The sequence below is a fragment of the Strix uralensis genome, chromosome 5 (assembly GCF_047716275.1).
Source record: "Strix uralensis isolate ZFMK-TIS-50842 chromosome 5, bStrUra1, whole genome shotgun sequence".
NCBI classification, from domain to species: Eukaryota; Metazoa; Chordata; class Aves; order Strigiformes; family Strigidae; genus Strix; species Strix uralensis.
This window is the reverse complement of record NC_133976.1, coordinates 11,057,601-11,080,268: the sequence shown is the minus strand read 5'-3', so window position 1 is coordinate 11,080,268 and position 22,668 is coordinate 11,057,601. Positions and strand designations below refer to the sequence as shown.

Below are 22,668 nucleotides of genomic sequence, written 5' to 3'. Positions count from 1 at the left end.
CTGACCAGTTTGGTGAAAAAATGCTGTGCACATGTACATCACTGTCATAGGATTAGGCCACATGTTCTAAATAAATTTGGAGATAAGTATTTGAAGCTCACAGTCTATAAAGTATTTGCAAAAGCACACATAACCAGACTATATGCACACAGTTGTTTGTTGCTTTCTCTTATTAGAGATTATAATTTTAATTTATAGGACCTGTTTTCCTGAAGTATTGACTCTTTCATTTTCTTAGTAGAGGTATCTGAGTTTTAGCCTGGAATGGGCAAAGTTTTGTGGAGACTGCTACCATGTAAGAGCAATAGCTTTACAAAGATCAAAAAGAGGTATCAGAAAAGATATAGTTTTTTTATTAAAGAATAATTTTCATAATATCTAATGTAGTATCAATCTTCAACACGAAGAGAAACATTTCAAAAAGTGAATCTTTAAAAATGACATTTTTTTGCTGAAGGAAAGGAAAACGAAAGGCATATGTCTGACCTACAGGTTCTGAGATCTTGAGATCCTAAGCCAGAAATGACAGAAAAGATGATACTATGTAATTGCCACAGCGTAGGTTTGCACTCAGACATGAGGATCACAGTTCTTCCCTGCTTCTTAAAACCACCATCCTGCCCATCTGTTTTCTGAACCTTTTACTTTGACAGCGCTGAATTTGGCCTCTTCCATGTAACTTGCCATGAAGAATCCTACTTCACAGGATACAAACCCAAAACACTGCAGCACTAGAGTATAGGAATAGCGCCTTGTAAGAGGATTTTGTTCACCATTACCTTTAAAAGCAGTGTCTAGAGTTCAAAAATGAGGACATTTATTTGTTAGAGTGAAAGTAATATAATACTTGATGTCCCTCACAGGGTCTGAAATTGCTTAAATGTAATTTCTACTAATATAAGTACTGTGAAATGAGACTCAAGAAAAGCTTTTAAAAACTATCCACCCCTTTGAAAAATAAATACTTTGCTTGACTACTGTACAGCTTGAGAAGATAATTCTTATGTATCACATAAGATACAAGACCTCCATATACAGCTAGCTGTTAGTCACAAGTCTGTTTTGAAAGCAGTGACAGGCCTCTCCTTTCTCTAGAAAAATCATAACTGACTTTTTTTTTTCAAGATTTATACCTCCTATCTGTAACTCTGCTGTCTGAAAATGCCTGAGGTTTGTGCATCATCCAGCCTGACCGCTCCTGCCAGGCTCTAATGACTAGCACAGAGAAGGGAGAGAAAAACCTATCTTGTACCCAAAATGTGTGCATACAAAACTGAGTATCACTTCAGAAACTACTTCAGCATAAGAGAGATCATGAAGTCTGCTTCTAGAGTTCCTCCTTTCTTTATATGGACCAACATATACTTGTATCCCTATCAGCTTTGCAACTACCCCTACCCAATGCTACAGATTCCCAGTGATTCTTTTCGCTACATATATTTGAACTTCAAGCACAATATTACCAAGCATGTAACATGACCAGTGGGTCTATTTTTGCTAACAGTCGTTCTGCTCACAAAGTACCCTTACATTCTTTCGGTAAACTTCTTACATCCTTAATCCATTTATAGGCACTGTTTCTGATCCCCAACTTCGTCCCAGTAAATAGATAGATAGATAGATAGATAGATAGATAGATAGATAGATAGATAGATAGATAGATAGATACAAAAATAAAAAGGTAGGTAGGTAGGTAGGTAGATAGATAGATAGATAGATAGATAGATAGATAGATAGATAGATAGATAGATAGATAGATAGATAAAAAAAAGGTTTTTATTAGGAAGGTAGTTTCCTAACTCTCACAATCTAAATGCATTTTTTTCCTTATCTTTTGCTAGGACCAGTTTTAGTATGAATTTTTCCTGATCAAGCACTATTTTTTGCTTCATGTTACTTTACGATGCAAAATACAAAAATGGAAATATTTTCACATAATCCCAATATGGATCTGATTTAATGTCTGTGGAGGCTGATGGAAAAATAATCTGACCCAATTTTTCATTCTATTTAGAAAATATATCTAGACTATGAAAACACAAAGGTGAAAGTAGAGTACATGGATTCTGTCCTAGATAAAGGGTAAAGAAGAATCGTGTAGACATACAGCCACAACACCACTCCAGTATGTTGCGACTAAAGGACTGCTAGTGAGAGGAGACTACCACCTCTTCTGTCTAATAAGCACCAGAATGGTAAAATAGATCCAGCAGAAAAGTTCTTCTCACTGTATTCAGCAAACAATATGCCAAAGGCAGACAGAATCTAGCCACGTCTCCAGCCAACTAGAAAAAACAGTGCTACAGTGAAACATAAATTTGGAGGACTGAGGGGGAGAATAAACACCTAATTATTAGATGCACAAGCATTTTTAAACAAGCAGTACTTCTTTCCTACCTGGTGGCTCATACCTCAGCAAAGATATGTTTGCCTACCATAGCAGCCACTAGTTGCAGCTAAAACTGTGCTCAGGTAGCTGCATTATCAGCTCAAGGCAATTCTGGTTTGCTCCTCTGATAAGTCGCAGTCAGATCACATGAGTTGACGCTGAAGAATATTCAATTTCCCTTGAACCCAAAAACACAAGGTCATAACCAAGCCTACTGAGTTTGGGCAGGTTCAAGTTCTGATCTGTGAAATGTGAAAGAGCTTCCACACAGAAAGTGCATTAGATACAGTTTGGATTTTCAGGTATGAAGTGGGAGACTATATGTATCAAGGAAGTTAGACCTATCCCAGTATCTCTTGTCCGAAACCTGAGAAAACTTCTTTTTCTTGGAAACTACTTTAAATCGTTTTTCCTTTTTCTCAGGGCCAGTCCTGCTATTTTACCTAACAGCCCTCTTACTTCTTTCTGGGGGCTTGAATGACTCTCAATCAACCACTGAAGCAGATATCTCAGATCTGGCAGAAGCTTGCAATAAATTATACCAATTTATAAAACAGTAAAAAGAGACATAGGGGAACAGGTTGTTTCTCATTGCTGGGTATAGGGAGAACAGGTTACCAAAAATAAAACCTTACATAAGCATAACAAATCCATGCTATATTTTGCTACAGAATTTTTCACAACCAGAGAGACCACATGTAACCACTACAACTATCACGAAAAAAGTACTACTGCCTTTCTAAACCACATAAAGGCACTGACTTCATTTGTGTTTCTCTGTTTAACACAGTGTTTAATATCCTAGATGTGTATTACAATCATAAAACATAAGAAACTAAGCAAATTGGTATCAAAAGGATTCTTCATCACATGCAACTCACTTGTCACAATTAAATACTGAATTTAGGATCTCCTTCTCTCCTCTGTATACTGTGAAAATTTTCTATGAATATTAATGGCAACTGGTGACAAGGAAGAGAAAGAATTTGAGACGCCTGCCTACAGACTAACACCAAATGTGTAAGTTGTCTTTAATGTAGTGATGCAGCTCTTTTTTTTTTTTTTTCAAATATCCTAATTAGAACTGTTTGCAATGGTAATACACTAAATTTGGCCAATTAATTTTTAAGAATCTGCATTGTGCTGACCTCAACAGAACCATAAATAAATATACATCATGAAAAATATTACTCTGTGTTAAAAATACTTTTATTGAGCACTATAAACATTCAGTACCAGGATGACTGCATTTCTCACCATGCGCTCAATTTCTGTGTGTAGCAAAGTAAACCCCAGCTAATCAGTACACGTGCAGTTAAGTCTCTTCTACTGAGGAAAAATTCATAGGAAAGTATACAGTTATTTATGTCTGAAAGTGTGTTCCTTCATCTAAAACCTGGATACTGTACTTATACCTAGTGTCAGTGTTTCCCCAATGAGATATTGCACCATTAACTAAACTGCTAAAATATGGGAGTTCTTTAAAAAGCATTTTTCTCTCCTTTCTATTGCAAGAGCCATTGCTGACAACTATAATTTCAGAGATATGCTTGCTTATGGCATTCTTCACACTATGGGATAACCTGGTTTGTTAATAATTTTAAAGAAAGCTTGTAACTGAATAAATTTATAAACATTTAAAAGAAACACCCTTCTGGAGCTTAGTTGGTTAAGAGAAATGCTAAATCAGTGCTTGCTGATTGCTGAAGCCAACTGACGGGTGGATTCTATATTTAGGATCCTCCTTACACCTGTCAAGAGACAGAAACAGCCAGCAAAAAAGAAAGTGTGTGCACCAGAGCAAGCAATCCAGAGACCCATCTCTTATAGCAAGGAGCTAAAAATAAAAGCAACAAAGAGCAATAAAGAAAATAGAGCAAAATCTTATTATTTATATTACCCCGCTGCTCTGTGACATGCTGTCAGCGAGCGCTCCGAACAGGGTACAGACCTCATTAGTTATCAGCGACTCCAGCTTCCCGCAGGAAGCCACAGTGATACTCGAAGCTGGATGCAGCCCAACTGTGTCAAACCTGTGCTCCTCAGGTGGATCCCTCTCCCCGCTGCTCCTCAGCTGAAAGAGCCAGGGCCTCTGCGGCAACATTCTCATTCCAAAGTGAACTCCAGTGAATATTCATCCCTGTGCTTAGCAATGCCACTGGAAATGGGCTTTCCAGCTTTGATTGGCATCTGTCTGAATCCAGGCTGCTCTCTGTTTGCTAATCTGACAGAACTTCTTTCTATACTGACAATCTGTAGATACGTATGTGAACGTAACAAAGGGAAAATCACATAGGTTTCTTTAAATAATGCTATGCAATTAATAAAACAATCCTATTGTAAAGACTTCAGACCCCTTTGTTTTAAACAGGATAACAAAGTAGTTCATTTCAAATGGAAAGGCATCCAGCTGTTAACAGCTGCTTGCTTTCAACACATGAATGCTGCCTTCCTCCCACCTGAGGTGCACCACTCCTTTCAAATTTTTGATCTCCCAGTAAGCAGAAATATTTGGGTTTATACAGATTAGGGATAAAGAAATAGCACTTCTGGGGAAGTAGGGGGCATCATGATATTTAAATTTACACACATACCCCTTTCTAAATGCTACATGGCAATTCCTAAACAAAGCAAATTTCACTCTGCCTTCCCTGACTTCTATCACAACAATCCAGGTAGCCTTTTAAACAATATCTGATTCACGACCAGATTCGCTGCATTTTTAGGAAAAGGAAACCAAATGGCTTTTAAGTATTTCACAGTGCTCAGCAAACTTTATCTATTACTGGCCAAGCATAATTTAAGTTTCAGTAACTGATACTTTCTCAGAAAGCAAACAAAAAAGCCTTTTTTCCCATCAGTGGCAGATGAAATGCATATTTATTTGTTAAAAATTAATGATGTGCATAGTTGGGTGAGAGTAAATGCTCAGTCCTCAGGAAAGATGTTAAATACTCATAAATGTGGATGTTTCAGTTTGGATACACAGTTCAGACAGCAACTGCACAAATACCTCTGAACCTTCTCAAAAGTAATCCCAATTATTTGCCTACCAGTTAGTTTTAACCACTAGTCTGTAGTTACACTCAGCTCGTCTGCTGAGTGTACATAACTAATGTTTATGTAGTTATCTAATTACACAGAGACAAGAGGCAAATGAATATAAAAACATGGAAGATAATGAACTTACATTCAGCTCAATAAAAAACTAAAGGGACATGGATGAAATTTGTATATGATCAACACATGCATGCAGTAGTTTCATGTACCTTAATGCCACAGAAATAACCTCAAACTGTATAGTGCAAAATTATGGCTTTACTGACGTCAACATGTATTTTGAAATCTACATCCATGCCTTTCCCCACAGTTTAAAAGACAGTGGATTATATGATTCAATACTTGCTGGAAATCAGATCCAGAGCAAGTCTTTGTGCCTGGCTTGGTGCAGAGTGGTAATGCTGTGCATAGTGCAGACCACTTAGCCAAGGCAAAGATAACCACGTGATATGCTTAAGGTCATACAGTTACTAGCAGTTTATAAAAAGAGTTTATAAATTTAGGTTTGAAGTATAGTTTACATTTTTGAAAAGTTTCATGCTTTTTTCTTTGGATGTCATGTAGATTAATATTCAATCATTTGTAATTCTGCAGTTACAGAATATCCTACTAGCTATTATGTATATTGTAATGGGAAAGTATAATACTGCTTTATAGCATCAATAATAATGCTAGCACGTAGAAATAAGGCAAGGCATGTATCAACACTTAAAATATCACATGCTACTCCCATCAAAACCAGTGCAACCCCAGCGCTCAAAGGATGGCAGCCTAAACAGCTGTCAAAAATTCATTGAAGCTGAGATACAGAAATTTAAGAATCTTCAACTGACCATAGTCTGAAGACAGAATGGGACCATGCTAGATGTACTGTAATAAATTAATGCATCTAGCTCCTATAACAAACTAGCTGTGCGAGTCCTACAAATATTTTTTTTACTATTTGTAGCACAACTGGACTGTTCAGATTCACATGCAAAAACATCTACAAGATAAGAACAATAAGAGACATCTACAAAGTTTTACGAAGTCCTGAAGAGTAACAACATACATTTACAAAAGAATAAGGGCTTTATACTAAGTATTGGTCAAAGTACTGTTCTGTCCTATCTATCACTAACGGTGTCACCTATGGCAGAGGTTATAACATTCTCTTGGGTACTAAAACATATAATCTTTTAACATCTGCCTTCATTACTCGCATGTTTGTCCTACATGGATAACAGCAATGAACACAGGAGAAAAAAATATAGGAAGTGATTTGGCTGTCTTGCATCATGTTAGAGGTGCATGCACATTAGTATACATAATATCACCCCTGCCGTTATTTGTTCCCCTACAGGTATTATCAGAGAAAACCCTCAGGAGACATAAACTATATTGCTTTATCATTACTAGGGATGCTGTTTCCATGCCAAACTTTCTGTCTAAGAATCTGTGTCTCATAAGTTTCTGTTACAGAGAATCCATAATAATATGGGGTTTGTTTCTTGGTTGGAGCTTATTATGCTAATAAGAACAGAGTATATGATGCATGCACTGCTGTTTGAGGTCTGTATAGAGGAACACTGGTTCACAGCCACCTGGTCTGAGATACCGCATCATTCACATATGTTAAATTGAATTAAATACACTAAATTCAGTCATATTAGAAATAATATTCAGGAATGCATCAGAGATATAATAAATGATGTAACAGATTTCTTTCTGCACATAATTTCGATGACTTTTTGAAATTCTCTTACCACCATGGAAAAATCAGGGATGACGGACTGTTTCCATGCAGTTTTAGCATTATTTTGTCCCATAGCATGATAACAGAAAAGGCCAAGCTTAATTTCATTAGAAGATGTGACCTGACAAAAGTGGACATAAGTTATCGTCACAGTACTTCTTTGGAGTAGGTTGGCAATAAAGTTGTCATATATAAAAACCTTTATCCACAAATCTTCTACTGAAAGAAGTCTTTGAAAATCAAGTAAGAAAATACAGAATCATAGAACCACAGAATGGTTTGGGTTGGAAGGGACCTTTAAAGGTCATCTACTCCAACCCCCTGCAATGAGCAGGGACATCTTCAACCAGATCAGGTTGCTCAGAGCCCCATCCAACCTGACCTTGAATGTTTCCAGGGAATACATTGTATCAGAGTCATTAAGTGATAATTCCTTCAGACTAACTAGCTAATGCAGTACTTAATCCAAAAATCTGAAAGTCAAAGTCTACAGCAGAGATGTTTTATTGAGGATTGTATTATGACACCATTCCATACTTCTATCTTCTAAACGGACTTAAAAATGAAAAGGTTGGTTTTTTTTTTCTTTTTCAATAATCTAACAGTTGGAAAGAAACAGTTAAGCAATGGAAAGAGTACTGTCCAGCACCCGAATAATACAGGAGGGAGCTTTTGCTCTTTCAGATTTCTCTTCAGTACAAATTTAGAAGCTTAACCATGAAAACTTTTAGAGAATGAATCCACAAGCTACCTAGTTGTACTATCAAGGCACTGTGTATATTTAATCTGAATTTTCCTTTCCTTAATTTGTAGGTTAAAGTCTGAGAAGCAGTTGATAGTCTGAATAAGTATTCATCTTTACCAGAATTCTAATAGCAATTTGTATTCAGACTTTTACTCTGCTCTGATATGTAATAGCAAAAAATCAGCAGTTACACAGCATATTACATTTTGAAAGCATTGTCCAAACAATTCTCAATGCCCTTTTGAAGAATTCCCAGATGAAAGGGAAAACTGGATAAGAATAGAAAAAACAGACCCTGAAACTCCTGTTTTATTTTTTGTAAATAAATAGCTTGGAAGCTTTAATCCAGCCCTAACTTACAACTTTGAAACCATGCGAATTCAAACCATGTCTAGTTTTGAGATGCATAGAATGAGCTTTTCTTCTAAAAAAAATAAGCATGGCATTGATAAGGCATTACATTTCTATGGAAGCAGACAAATAGTGGTGGATTACCTCAGTTGAGAGAAAAATCAGGTGGCCATTAAACTGCTGGTTTTAAAGCTCCTGGGAATTTTTTTTACTGTATCATTTCAGCATCATTTCAGACTCTGAGAGCGCTACACAAACAATGTAAAATAACAATACTTCACTGTAAATAGCCCTTATTTTTGCATTGATTTTGTTTAGATAGACATTGAATGCTAAAAATATTGTGTAATTGCTCCATTCTGAAAATAGCATTATCAACCAAGAAAACCTTCATTAGTTCATTATGTAATTTTCCCAGGTGAAAGAAATGTTGCATGGAGTGTATGTGTCCATGTCAAATCACACAGTAACAAACCACAAACTGGAATCTATCTAAGGTACTGTTGAATTAGAAGCTCCATTCCACAACAACAAACAAAACTGTGTACCTCATACAGTCTATATTTGCCTATATTTGTTTAAGGACTTTGGACTAAAACACACTTACAATACTGCAAGATTAAAAAAAAAAAAAAAAAAAAAAAAAACAAAACACAAAACACAAACCAACAGCTTTATTTTACTACTTTGCAGATATTGTAGGGATGTTTTGTTGTAGGTAATGAAGAACTACATTATTTTAAGTAGTCTTTGAATGAGTCATTTTGCAGATCCCCAGTTTGCAGGTTATCTATTTAGCCATTACCAAAGCCTTGAATAAGTTATGTCCGAATACACATCATTAAGTGTCAGTATATTAAATCTGGATCTGGTATACCAGAAATCTAAAATTTCAGGTATGGGTGAAAACTCTTAAATTTGGATATGATTGCTCCCAAAATCACCACAAGATTAAATATAGAGATAGACACATATGAAACATGAGTTTCTTACCCACTTAGGTAACTAGAATAGTTGGTATTTCTGTGGCATACTGCTGATATTTCCTGGTTTTTAATTTTCAGGAAAAATCACAGCTAGGAAATAATTCCTGCCGAGTAAAGGGCTGTACCAATTATTAAAGTGACACAGCATAAAAAACACAGGATCAGCCAGCAATTTTCTGCAATGAAACAATGTCTTAGCAATAGAAAACATCCAAATACATCTCAAAACCATCTCTTTGCATCATCTTTACTATAGCTTTTGGGTTCAAAGAATAACTTTTGGCTAATATCTAACTTTCATTTTTCAGAGGCAGATATGATGCTGCAATCTCTCCATGCAGTGGAAGTTATTACAAGGTTTTCATCGCCAGAGACAAGGTATGTCCTTTGCAGCTTACCAAAGTTATCTACAAAATCCACCTGTCATGTTAGTCTTACACTGGAGTTGCATTTTGAATAATTAGCTATAGAAAAAACTCCTATTAAGTCAAAATCATAAAAGCTGGAAAGTCAAATAACCAAAATAAGAATTCATCTGCATTTTAATAGGTAAGCACATGTAAGCATTATTCTGCCCTTTTATATATATTTCATCTCCTCAATGAAACCTGTTTCCAGCAGAAAAAAGAATGGTTGATTTTGTAACTGAAGATGGGATTACAATGAAGATGTATAAGGAAAACAATTTAAGCCATAAGACAATTTTGGTATCTTGCATTTCCCAGTTTTCAAGTGTTTAGCTTTTGGATAATTTACTTTTAACTTAGATTTTTTAACGACTGATCAGCACTTTATTCTATAAACAGATTATTCCCACAGAGAGTAACAGGACAATTGTAGAGTAGAATACTATTCACTAAAAAGAAATAGTGCCCCAAGTAATTAAATATGTGGAACAAAATATTTAATCACCGATGCTTAACTTGTGCTTATGAAGCTGAAAGCATCACTACTGAATACATAACATGTTTGTAGAAGCGTGGATATCTACAAAAGTAACTGATCATTTTTGTGCAAAACTACCTTGCAGGCCATAAAAATATTTTATTCTATAAATAAATGCAGTTATGAAAGGAAAAATCACTATCAGCGAAATATCTGCAAGCAAAGTATTCTTCTATACATCCACTACAATATTCTTTACGGCCATTTGTTAATTGTATCTCTCACCATCCATGCAAGGAAGTGATGAGTGCTTTTAATTCTAATTTTGCAGACTGGGAGAGTGTATCTGTCTGTACTAGGAACATTGACATAGCAGATGAGTAAAGATACTGGACAAGTGTTTCCAACAGCAAAGCAGCTATCACATCAGAATTTCACCTCATGTACCCATAAAGTATCAACATCATCTTTCAGCATAAACCCGGCTTCACTGGATAAACTAGAAAGTTTTTCTGTAATTTTTTTGCTGATTTTAAAACTAATTACCTGAAAAATCAAGATTTCATACCAGAAGATGAATTATTCAGTTGTGCATAATGAGGGGTTAAAATAAATTACTTCGCTCATGCCTACCATTCCAAATTGCACTGCTGAGCTCTAGAACTTATTGCTTAAGAAAAAAAAAAAAAAAAAGTAAATTTATGAAAGCCACTTACAGTTATCCTGCACATTACTAGACACTGCAGTATTTTGAAAAGGAAAGTATTTCTTCCTTATAATTTTACACTCACATAAAATTGTGTTTGTTCCTAATCTGGGGGAACATTTTTCAATGCCTTCCGGCACATTAAGAAGTTCGTTTTTTCATGGACACTTGCTCAGTGGGGCACAGACAATGAAGTGGTGTCAGAGCTTATCATTTAAAAGGAAGACATATGACCACATCCGATATCACGCATGGCTTCTTTGTGATATCTTACTATTCCCCTCTGTATAGCCTAATACAATCATGTATTACATTTTATTTTATATGATTTTTACAATCAGGCCTTGACAGTGATGACTCATTTCATTGCAAAGAAACCTGTATGTGTTTAATCAGAAATTATTTTGTGTGGATTCATCCTTGCACTCAGGATTTAAATGATACAGGACTGATACTCATTTTGCTGAAATTACACTGGTGCAAAGAAGGATGAAATTGGTTATCTAATAATTTCCAAAGACATTTAGAGTATATCCTTAGACATACTCTTAGTCATGCAACAAACCAATTAATCCTTCATGTATTTCTAATCAGTCAAAAGCGACTATAAGGACCAGATATTGCTTTCAGTTACTGTAGAGCTTTTCCCCAAGTGTATGGTATAGTGAAATCTCCTTAAGACATGTTCCTGCACATATTAGCGATGCTCTCCCAGTTTATAAATCTACCCACATAATCTAAAATATATTTACAACAGATAAAAGTCCAATCCAAGAAGATGCTAAGGCAAGAAAACTGGCTTGGTAAATAAAAAAAATTGGTAAGGACTACACTTCTGTTGTTACTCTTTGTGGCAAGTCAAAATAATTGCAATGAAAACTGTTACTCCTGCTTAAAATCGTAGTAATTATCAGGCAATTAGTGATTGCTAGTGATCATTTTAGGCATGCTACTAGTCCATAAATGGAAATAAGTTGATGCCAGACCACCTAAACAGCACTAATTATGTACTTTTACGACCATCTTTCTTACAGGACACTTTGCAACATACAACACATTTATTCAAGCAGGATGACAACTGGTGTGTCATTCCCATTTTAGAAATGGGAGCAGAAGGAATAAAAGCAGCAGTAGCCAGTGCTGCAAAAGAAAGAGGTAGCAGATCAGGTTAATGAACACAAGTGTCATGAGCCCTTGGCTAGTGCTGTACCCACCTATTGCCTCTGTTTTAATTAGGAAGTACCAAATATTCACAGTACAAATTTCAGATAAACTGGGCATCTGCAGCTCCAAGTGATTTCAACAGCGAGAGCAACGATTTGCAATGTGGCAAAGGAGTGCAACTAGCATGCAGCGTTGGCATGAGTCAGATATGCTGGCTTCTTTTCACGATACTGTCTGCAGATTTTTGCTGACTCCTGTTAGTTTCTAAAAATGCTGTTAAACTTATGTTTTACAATCTGTGTACATCCAAGAAGTACAGATCGTGGGGATTATCTTCTAACTCCCCAGATCTCAAGCTACCAAAAGAAGCAGATATGATGGTACCTTTTCTACAAAGATTCTATAAAAAAAAAACCTTTGAGAACCAGGTAAACGAGAGGTATTATCCATCCAGGAAAGGTCTGGTCATGCAGGTTTCTGAGGTAGGGTGGGAATAGAGCAAACACAGATCTTAATAAACAAGGCTTAACAGCTTAACAACACTTATCAACTACAGAGGGCTTTAGAGGCATTAAATAACAAATTAATCTTGACATAAACCCTTGCCTGACTAAATGGTAAGATACTGCAGTTTCCTACTTTACTGAGAGAAATTAGTGTGGAAAACTAAGGTACAAAACTTAAGAAATAATGCAAGGCAGACAAAGGGAGCCAGATAATAATAGAGAGAGACATATAATGATAAAGACCTCAGCCAAGAGACACATAATTCAGGAAGTACATCATAAAAAACAAATCTGAATATTTCTCATTAAATAAAAGTAAATAAAAAAGCCTATTACCTCTTCTATTTCTTTTCTTTTTTCTTTTTTTTCCCAAAATTGGTGCCACTAAATTCATTTATGAAAAAAGTCTCAGATCAAGAAATAGTCTTTGCATTAGGAAATACACACACGGCTAACCATCCTAACGAAGGATAACTTTCCACAGAAGATGATGGTGCGAGAAAGCTCATTGCTCACTTCTCTCAATTTCCTTTTTCTCTCACCATGCATTACTACATGCATGTTTCTTCACTTGAACCTGTCTTTGAGAAAAAGAAATCTAATGGACTTGCTACATCCATATGTAAAAAGAATAAAATTACATATGAGGCTAACAGAAAATATGGACATTCAATAATCTCTGCAGGAATTATTCTAAATACTTACTGAAGAAGGGTATACCATGTATTATATTTTATTCTAATTCAATCTACTAAAAGAAATCAGCTATATACTGCAAAAAAATCAACATCTGTATTAACATCTGCATGAGAAACCACGACATTTTGGGATTAAACTCACAAAACAGAGTATCAACATATCTCATAGGGCAGAGCACTCCCCAAGTAATGAGTACAAGTACAGGCCTGTATTTAGGATCCACAAGACCTCTACCAAATAGACTATTCAAATCCACACTGAGGGAAGATTATTACTGTGAGGGTTTGTTCAGCCATTTACAAAATAAACCATTTTTCCCACTAGTCCACATCAGCATATCATTTATCAAAACTTGACTTTTAATGGACTGTTGAACATGGCTCTCAACATTTTGACTAGTCTAGCGAGATATTGGATCTACATGTGTGGGAGTAAGTTATTCACCTGTAAGAGTGGGGAAGGAATAGTAAAAACCCTAACTTTGTAATTCACACTTCCAGTCATCTCTTTTTCATTACATCCTTCCTGCAGTATAGATAAACACGATTCTTTCAGCTCAGACTGCAAAATGTTTCACTTTATCTTTGACAACAGTCCCCGTGATTCAGTTTCCTCCTATGGAAAAGGTTTGAATTTCTAATCAGGAGTCAACACAAGCCTGGTGTGGCAAATTTCTACTCATTCTAAGAACAAAGAAAACTTTCCTTTTACCAGTTTGTTTAAGACTACTTTAGTGTAGAAAGAAAAATGCAGCATGGAATTAAAAGTGACAATTGAGAAAATCATGCCTTGATTTAGGCCTTAGTCCTGCCACCCTTACCCAGAGAACTTTTATAACTTTATTTTTATGCTTACTTGAAAGAAGATTTAGTCCATGCTTAGCAAAATATAATAAAAATCCCAGTAAAGATAAGGAAGGGAGAGATTATATCGCTGGGGGAAGTTTTAAGCTTTTAAACCAGTCTAGTGGGGAGCTGCACAGGGGAAATAGGAGCATGTGAGTTCAAAAATTGTTTGGATGAACTGAGTCTATATTTTCTCTTTTAAATAAAAATTAGCATAATTTATCATCTGATTGCTACAAAAAATAGAATGTGGACTCAGCAACTCCTCTGTCTTCTTACTTCACAAATCAGGTCAGAAGTGAATCAGAATTTATTATGACAGATAAATTTGAGAGTCTTTGCTCGTAGACTTCAACTGAAGCTTTATATGCATGAGGGCTAAAAAAGGACCACTGATCCAATATATACCTCTACGTTAAAGGTAATGACTGCTGTGCAAAAAATTATTCTTAGCCCATATGATCCATAGGACACATTCTTTAAAAAAAAATCCTCTTCTTTCTTCATTCCTGGCTCAAAATTCATGGCTCTGGAGAAACAGGAAATTTCAGAAATGAAAAATGCTTAAGTCACTACTCAGAAAATCTGTTACAAAGTCAGGCTATAGTTCTTGTCCTCACCAACTCTCAAATGAGAGGGAGCGAGAATATAATTTAAAGAGAGGGTGAAAAATCCAATAAATCATTTTTTATAATAGTCAGCAATATTATAAATTCACATTCATATTCTATGGGTATTTCAGGCCTGCCTCAGATTTAAAAAAAAGTCTGATTTTGAATTACTGTAATTAACTGCAAAAGCTTGCTGATTTGTTGATGCAAAATAATGTCAATCTTTTTCATAAACTTGTTAGAATCTTTGTAAATAAATAGGAAAAATTATACAAGGAACAGAAATTCAGCTCTTTGTCATCAGTTTACTGTTGGTGCCCAGAGAAAGGTGTCGTAAGGAGGAAAATAAGTGAAAAATCATGGTCCTTTCCCTAACATCATTAGTGTAACATTAACCAAGCAGAGCCATGTTCTTGTCACAGTGTGCTTGTGAAAGAGGGAGTATATTTTACATTTCACCCTGAAAATTTATTAAGTCTGGGAGGAGGAAGGTGTGAAACGTTGAGTTTGCTTAGAAGCAGAGTAGGTCAAAAAATAGTTCGGAAAGCACTGGAGAAGGAAAAGACAAATCCCTCTTGAGCTGAATAGCTGCAGGCATATACCATTAATTTTTAGCTATTAAAAAGTGCTGAGGCGTATTTTCACTCTTACACTGAATTTTTTTCTTAGAATATCAACAGGACTTTTTAATTTCAGGGTACAAGCAGCATAGTCTAGTCCCAAATTGAGAATATCTAACCCATGAATATCACTGAAGTATAAATACAGTTGAGAGTGATTTCACTATCACTGTTACATATTTGCACCTTAAACCCAAGCCACTTCTGTATCATTGCTGTGTGCATTACACAGTACTTACTGCTTGATATAAAAATCATATTCTGTAAACAATATTGACTCCAGTTCTCTTTTACTACTGGAAATCAGGAGGGAAAGAAGAATCATAACACTCTGTAATAGCAATGACCAATTTGCTATAGTAAGCAATGGCACACGATGCAAAATCCAGCTCTTGATCTGATCCTACAGAACAGAGCATTGCCCAATATACGTTTGAGAAAAGTTGAGTGGGATCAAGCTATTTAATATATGCAGCAAAAGAAATAAATCAGAGCTGATATCTCAAATGCAAATTATTTAAGCATTCATTGATACCTGTCTTGCAGCAGCTGTAGATGGAATGAAAAAGCTGATGCAGGAATGGGCTAAGATGACCACACACAGGCACTGCCCAGGGGTGGGAGCAGAAATGCAGTTATTCTTTTGTACTTCTTAAATTCTGTGTATTTTCAAGGTGCTAGATTTGTTTTACTGGGACACCGAGGACACTGAGCTGTCATTCTTTCTATCAAGAAGTCTGATTCAGCATTTGTAAAAGATGTAAATAGAGTATGGCATCTGGCTTTACCAAATTATAGCTATGGTCCAACAATTTTATTCCAGTGTTGTGTTCTGGTAAATCTTTTCTTCTATTAAAGCAGATATTTTAACAAGGCAGTAGAAAACAACATTTTGTGCAGTCCATAATATCAGCTTTTGTACTAAGCTCTTTATAAGCACTCTAAGCACAACATGCATCCCAAGTATACAGGATCAAAAGCTCGCGTATTGCTGCAAAGAAGTACAAAACAATTGGAGCCCAATTCTGCTTCTACTATGGTCAACCACAGAGAGAATGAGTCATTTTTCTCTTAAACTACTAAAATGCTCCTAAACTGCAACCCCTGTCTTGCGGAGGTTTAAGTCAAACATAGGTCTAGAAGATAATACTACCTTGCATAAAGGATTCTCGCAGGGGGAAGAAAGAATAAAGGCATAAGCACGTCAGATCACAGTTATCAGTGGGCAACTATAGTCTGTTTTGTTTCTTTGCTACAAAAGATTAAAGTAATAATAATTTGACCGTGCTTCCATCAATTTAAAATGCTCTGCTAGATAAATATTTTTAAGATCTGTACAACAGGCCTTCTATTTAACAATGAATACATTTCAGACTAATGTGCTGCCAAGCTCCAGTTCTCTTTCTAGCAGCTGAATTCTTGGATAAAATCATTTTGCAGGGTATGAGCAATGCAGTTCTGAAAATAGCATCACTGCAAAATGAAAGATGGCAAGAACCTCTACAATGCTGATTTATTTCAATGAAATTTTGTCTCATGATCAGTATCTATTTTGATGTTTTCAGCTGAATTCTCATACTTAATAAAATGTAAATCTATAGAATTTGTTAATTTTGGAGGCACAGCACAACTGTCTAAGAAGGAAACAAAAAGAGAAAAAAAATACCCATTCACAACTGACAACATAAAATATGTCAAAATACGTTCAAAAAACAGAAAAATGTTTTGTAGATCCAAATACTTTGCATTTATCACCACCACATGTACAGAGACACTCACAAAAAGAAACCAACGCCAATCAACAAACTGTTTCGCACTTTAAGTACATTTCTACTAGAAGAATGGATTGGAGCAATACTTTTTAAAATATCAGTGGGTTTATACATCTTGCATAATGCTCAGCATTTACACACGTGCTGCTGAGAAAACATCTAAGAGGTGATATTGCACTTCCCTGATTCCAAGTAGATTACATCTTTTGGCTTTTCACTGATACAAAGGTACACTTCAGCAGATTATTTTTTTGCTATTAATGAAGATTTTTGAATAGATTGGAAAACACAATTTTCAAATGAGGAGTCTGATATTTTTACAATCCATTAATGCAGCTGTCTTCTCTAATTAACATCAGCAGTAAAACTGGCATTCTCCTATCACAGAGTTTATGCTAAAAATGAGATTATATGTACACGAGGTATGTCAAAACCCCTAAATCTGACAGAAGAAACAGATGAAAAGAACACATCATAAGTATCTTCTATCTACATTCGGTCACTGATTTTATATAGAAAGCAATGCTGTGTACCAAGCCCAGCTCCGTTCTCAGCTAGACCTACACTTGTTAGGTCCATGTGCAGAAACCAAAACTACAAATGTCCCACTTGTGCAAGTCCTAATTCATATGACTCATATAGAATTCCCTGAGTTGTCCTAATGACACCGAAACAGTAACGATGATTCATGCAAATAAAAGATAGGCATACACAACTTCTTTTCTAAAAATTTCCTGCCTGCGTGCATATATATATGTTCATATATATTATTTTAATCTTCTGTATGTTATTTTTATTCGCAGATGTTTTACACCAATTTATCTAAGCAGCAGAACTGTCTTGAATATTATGTATGATACATACAGAACAGATGACTGAGGAGGAAAGAAGGATAAAAGATAAAGGAAAGAGAGAAAATGAGTGGGAGAGGAAATTAGAGAAAATAAAATTAAAGCAGACATTAAGTTATATCCAGAATGATGTGATTGCAGAAAAAGTCCCATTGATATTGAAAGGCTTCATCTGTAGGTTTATAAAAATTAAAATATCTGTTTTGTTTTATTGACTGCATTTTTTTTTTTTAATCCATACACACAGATAGCGTGGTAGGTAAAGTAGTAGGTACATCTTTATATTGTACATCGCTCACTATAATTAAAATTATCAATGCTGCTAAGACATACTGTTTTAAAAGCATACTTAAGAATTACAACATATTTTTAAACTCAAGAATATGTTTTCATGCAGTACAGATAAAAAACAGAAATAAAGTGAGTCCTATGCTACCTTTATCAGGAAACATACAAACTACATTTAATAACAGTATTTTTTTTCCTCAAGTGTGTATAGATGTGGATGATAAATAAATATATATGGTTTCAAAGTAAGAAGTGTTTTGCATCCTGTGTTAGCAGTAGTGTGGTTATAGTGACAGGAGTACTATATACAACAATATTCTCATGTAAGTGCAAAATATCTGCTGTGCTGCATGTATAATTGAAGTATTTGGAGTTCCTACATTAAAAGCAAGAGCATGATACCTTCTAAGAACATATAATAGATCCCTAATACACGATACAATGAAAATGATACATTTTAATGAAACCTATTATGTATTGACCAGTAGCTAAGCCTTATAGCTAAAGATCAAGACATAATTACTGCTATACTTAAATAGTTCATTAAAGAAAATTCTTCAATATTTGCGGTGAAATATTCCAACACAGGAAGCAACAAATGCAATTATACCACCTGCTCAGATTTTCAATGAAAAATTAAGGTTCCCGTTTCATACAACACAATCCTTCACTTGAAATTCTCTATACATTGCGTGGCAAATACATCAGAGCCTTTCTGTCTGGTCAGAGAAGTAAAATTAATCAAATGACAGATTCTATCAAACAGACATTGCTTAAACCTTCAGCATTTTTTGCTAAGTATGTTTCATACTTGTATACTACTGTATTGGTGATAAAAGACTTCTGAATGTTTTAGTAAAAGCACATGTTAAAATATTTACTGATGCAGAAGGAACAGATGACTGAAGGAAAAGTGATTGTACAATAATGAGTTGTTGATGAAATCATGAACTATATAGCCCTGAATATGCACATTTTTCATACAACAGCTGGGAAATACTGCTTCCTCAGACCAACTTTTTAACTAGGAGAAAAAGAGACTGAAAATAATGGGGAGAAAGCAGGTAGCTAAGAACATAACATCAGCAAACCTTCAGTTCTTTAATTATTAATATCCTTTCTTTCCTTTATTCTCTTCTCCTGTGTTTTTTTCCTGGTTTTAATACTCTTAAAATATAAAATCTTTCACATTAAGGGCATTTACGTCACTTCTCTTTGTTCTTCCCCATTTGTAACCTATAGTAGGAAACAAAACACCGCTGTCAAGCCTTAAAAAAGAATCAAAAAATTTTCTTTTTCACCTGTTACTTCATTACTTTTTGCAAAGCAGCTCTCCCTGCATCAACCTGTTGTGCTGTCTTCTAAATGAACTAAGCCTTATTTGCACTTTGATTTAATTTCAAAGGGGAAACATTACTATGAAGGATGGACAGATGCTATAGATTTTGTCTACAATATTTCAATGGAATAATAAGGAGAAAAAAGAAAGTCAACAGCAAGTAAATTGTGTAGAACATGGAACTGCTGTTGACTAACATCATATTCTGCATTACTTAATCATAGGTGCAGTTACAATTAAAGTCATGTTATATAAAGGGAAATAGCAAACATGGACAGAGGGGAAAAAAACAGTTTTAAGGAAATATATTGTTATGCTAAAAAGTGATCTATACTTCTATTTGAAATTATACAATATTCTTTTTGTAGAGTATTTTATTTTCACTCAGTTCCCTATTTCTTTCTCTTTTAAAACTAGAAAAATCTATGTGGAAGATAAATTATAATTCTTGTGTATGATAACCTTTCCAGCTCACTAAGAAACAGCAAATTCAGGAGCTCAAACACAAGAAAAACATTGACTTAAAAAGCCCTGGCTTTGTATTTTGTCACTCTTGCTTCTACGTGGCACATCTTTATAAACTGCAACACAAGGATATTTTAAAAGGTAATTTTCCCTTCAATGAAAGGCCGTATTTATTCAACTTAGAAGATATTAAGTGGTTATTTTACACTTATCTTTGTATTCCTTTCTTTCATTTAACAGTGCGAGCATCACTTTGAGTCTTTCATAATGGAACCGATAATCGGAACTGAATCCAATTATAACAACCTACCAGCAGTACTAATTGGTGAAAATGCATTGCTGGTAATTGCTGTAAACTCATCCTGCACAGGATGAACAAGGGCAATAAATTCTACCCAGCGTTAAACAATAGGGAAGACTACCATTAGCACTGTTTTTCTTATGTAAAATGCATTAAAGTGAGTCATCCACTTAAAAGTTACCTCCTGGTAGCTTTAACCCAGATTCAGGGACTCAGGTAGATGCTTCCAAAAAAAAAGAATATAAAAATAATAAGGTGAGGGAGAAAGGAGAAAAAGGAAGAAAACACGGTCATTAGTCCGTAGTGTTTTGGTGTGTTTTCTGGTTGGTTTTTTTTTTCCCCCAATCTGTAGGCGAATCTCAAATATGATGTATTGGCTTATTTTTGCCTTTCTTTTATTGCATGCTTTCATTATGTGATCTGTGCACTGCTCTGGGCAACACTTTCATGCTAATAAGTATGCAGTGCTTTAAAGATTTCTGTCTTACGGCCACGCAAAACATAAAGCTGCTTGCACCGAGAGCATCCATCAGCTCTCGTAAAGGTGATTTTTGAGAAGTAACGATTTGCAAGGCCAACGCTGAAGAATCCAGTTCTTTAGTTGTGTTGCTTTAAGCAGGCTAAAACCCCTCTGGGGTGGCCCACGCGTGCGCACACACAACACCCCACCAACAACCACGGACAGAAAACAAACCCTGCAACTGTCAAAATATTCATGGTGTGCACTGGAACACAGCCAGCTAGGAGTGAGCTTGAGCATAGGCTCAAAACTCAAAGCCTGCCTGTTTCACATGCCTGCCGCAGAAAGGCAGGAAAATCTGCCTTTTGTATGAATTTTCATAAAACCGCTAAAGTTTTAATTTTTTTTTTTAATAGTGTTAAAACTCCAGCCAGGCTGAAATAACCTTTGTGGGAGGAGGGGGCGGGCTCTGTGTAACTCGAAACTTTCCTCTGGGCACGGCCGAACCGCCGCGGGTATATTTAGAGCTGGGATGTGCCCGGCGCGGGGTGCGAGGCACAGCCTGCACCCCCGAAGTGCGGCCGCCGGGCACTGCCCCCTCCTCCCGGCGGCCGCCCCGGAGGGACCCTCTGGCACCGTGACTCCTTCCCAAGCAAAAGCAGCCGAAATCCTGCAATTTTACCTCACCGCCACTTTCCGCCCGGACTTACTTTATTTCCCTTTGTATTTTGGCCGGCGCCGCGCTCTCCCCGGCACAGAGCTGCACCCCCGCCCCGGCCGTGCCCCCCCCCCCCCCCCGCCCCGTCCCGGACCCCCGCACCCCGCGGGGACTTACGTGGTGGCAGAAGGGAAAGGTCCCTCCGAGGAGTGGTTCATCACCAGGGACTGGAAAAGTGTCAGGCTAAAGACTAGCAGCCAGCCAGCAGCCATCTTCCTGATCGAAGATCGATTCCCCTTCCCCAAGTCGGCGAGACGGCAATAATAATAAATTCAATTATTGTGTGTGCGGTGGTGTGGGGGGGGCTGTTGTTTTTTAAAGCCTCCTCCGCTCCCCCCCCCACCCGCCCCCTCGCAGGAGGCGCAGCCCAGAGATGTGCGGAGAAGCGGGAGAGCGGCCGAGGGTGGGAAGGAGGAGGAGAAACGATGGAGATCAGTGGGTGGAGAGGGGGGAAGAGGCGAAATAGAGAAGAGAGAGAGAGAGCGAGCAAGCTACTCTACTCTCTGCTACTCCAGCAGCAGCTCCAGCTTCATCTGATCCGCCGCCATCAGGGCTACTTTTGTAACAGATCTCCGCTCACTCTGTGTGTGTGTGTCCTTCCCTGATTTATGCCCCTGATTGCAGAGCAGAAAGAGGAGGGGAGAGGCTGGCGCCGGGGGGGTGGGGTGGGGGGAAGGACTCCTGAGGGGAGAGGAGGAAAGAAGGGAAGAGAGTTGGAGACGGGCAGATCGCTCCCGGCTCCTGCCTTCCCTGCCGGCAGCGCGGAAAGTCGGAGCGGGGGAGGGCGCCGGGCCCTGTGGCAGCCGCGCTCCTTACAAGGCAGCCGAGGAACTCCCCGGGCTGGGCTGGGCTGGGCTAGGCTGGGCTGGGCCGGGCTGGGCTGGGCTGGGCTGGGCCGCCGCGGGAGCCGCGCTCCCGCCCCGCTGGCCGAGGGTCTGCGTGCCGCACCTCCCCGCCGCTATTTTTAAATCCGCTTCGTGCCTTATTTTAATTCCTCCCCCCCTCCTCCCTTTTAAGCAGCAGCCTCACACAGCCCGTGTGCCACCAGTCGGGGCTGCACTTTTCTATAGATAGCTGTATACGTATGTACAGACGGGGCGGCAGAAGCGCTCCTCAGCGCGGAGCCGAGCGGGTCCCGTCCCCGGCGGGTCCCCGAAGCGCTTCCCTGGGGC

At 37.2% G+C, this 22,668-nt stretch overlaps 1 protein-coding gene across 9 annotated transcripts in view; it reads right to left on the bottom strand.

Moving 5' to 3' along the window:
• CACNA2D1 (calcium voltage-gated channel auxiliary subunit alpha2delta 1) overlaps nt 1-22,143 on the bottom strand; it is a 434,706-nt gene extending 412,563 nt beyond the window's left edge. For 7 of the 9 annotated variants that reach the window (XR_012629126.1, XM_074869856.1, XM_074869858.1 and 4 more), the window contains exon 1: nt 21,614-22,143. Coding sequence is in view for 8 of the 9 variants with exons in the window: in XM_074869856.1 (XP_074725957.1) it covers nt 21,614-21,708 (95 nt within the window). In the remaining variant the exon portion in view is untranslated. The remainder of the gene's footprint in view (nt 1-21,613) is intronic. The other 2 variants (XM_074869863.1, XM_074869861.1) reach the window with 1 other exon arrangement.
• Nucleotides 22,144-22,668: the final 525 nt, after the last annotated feature.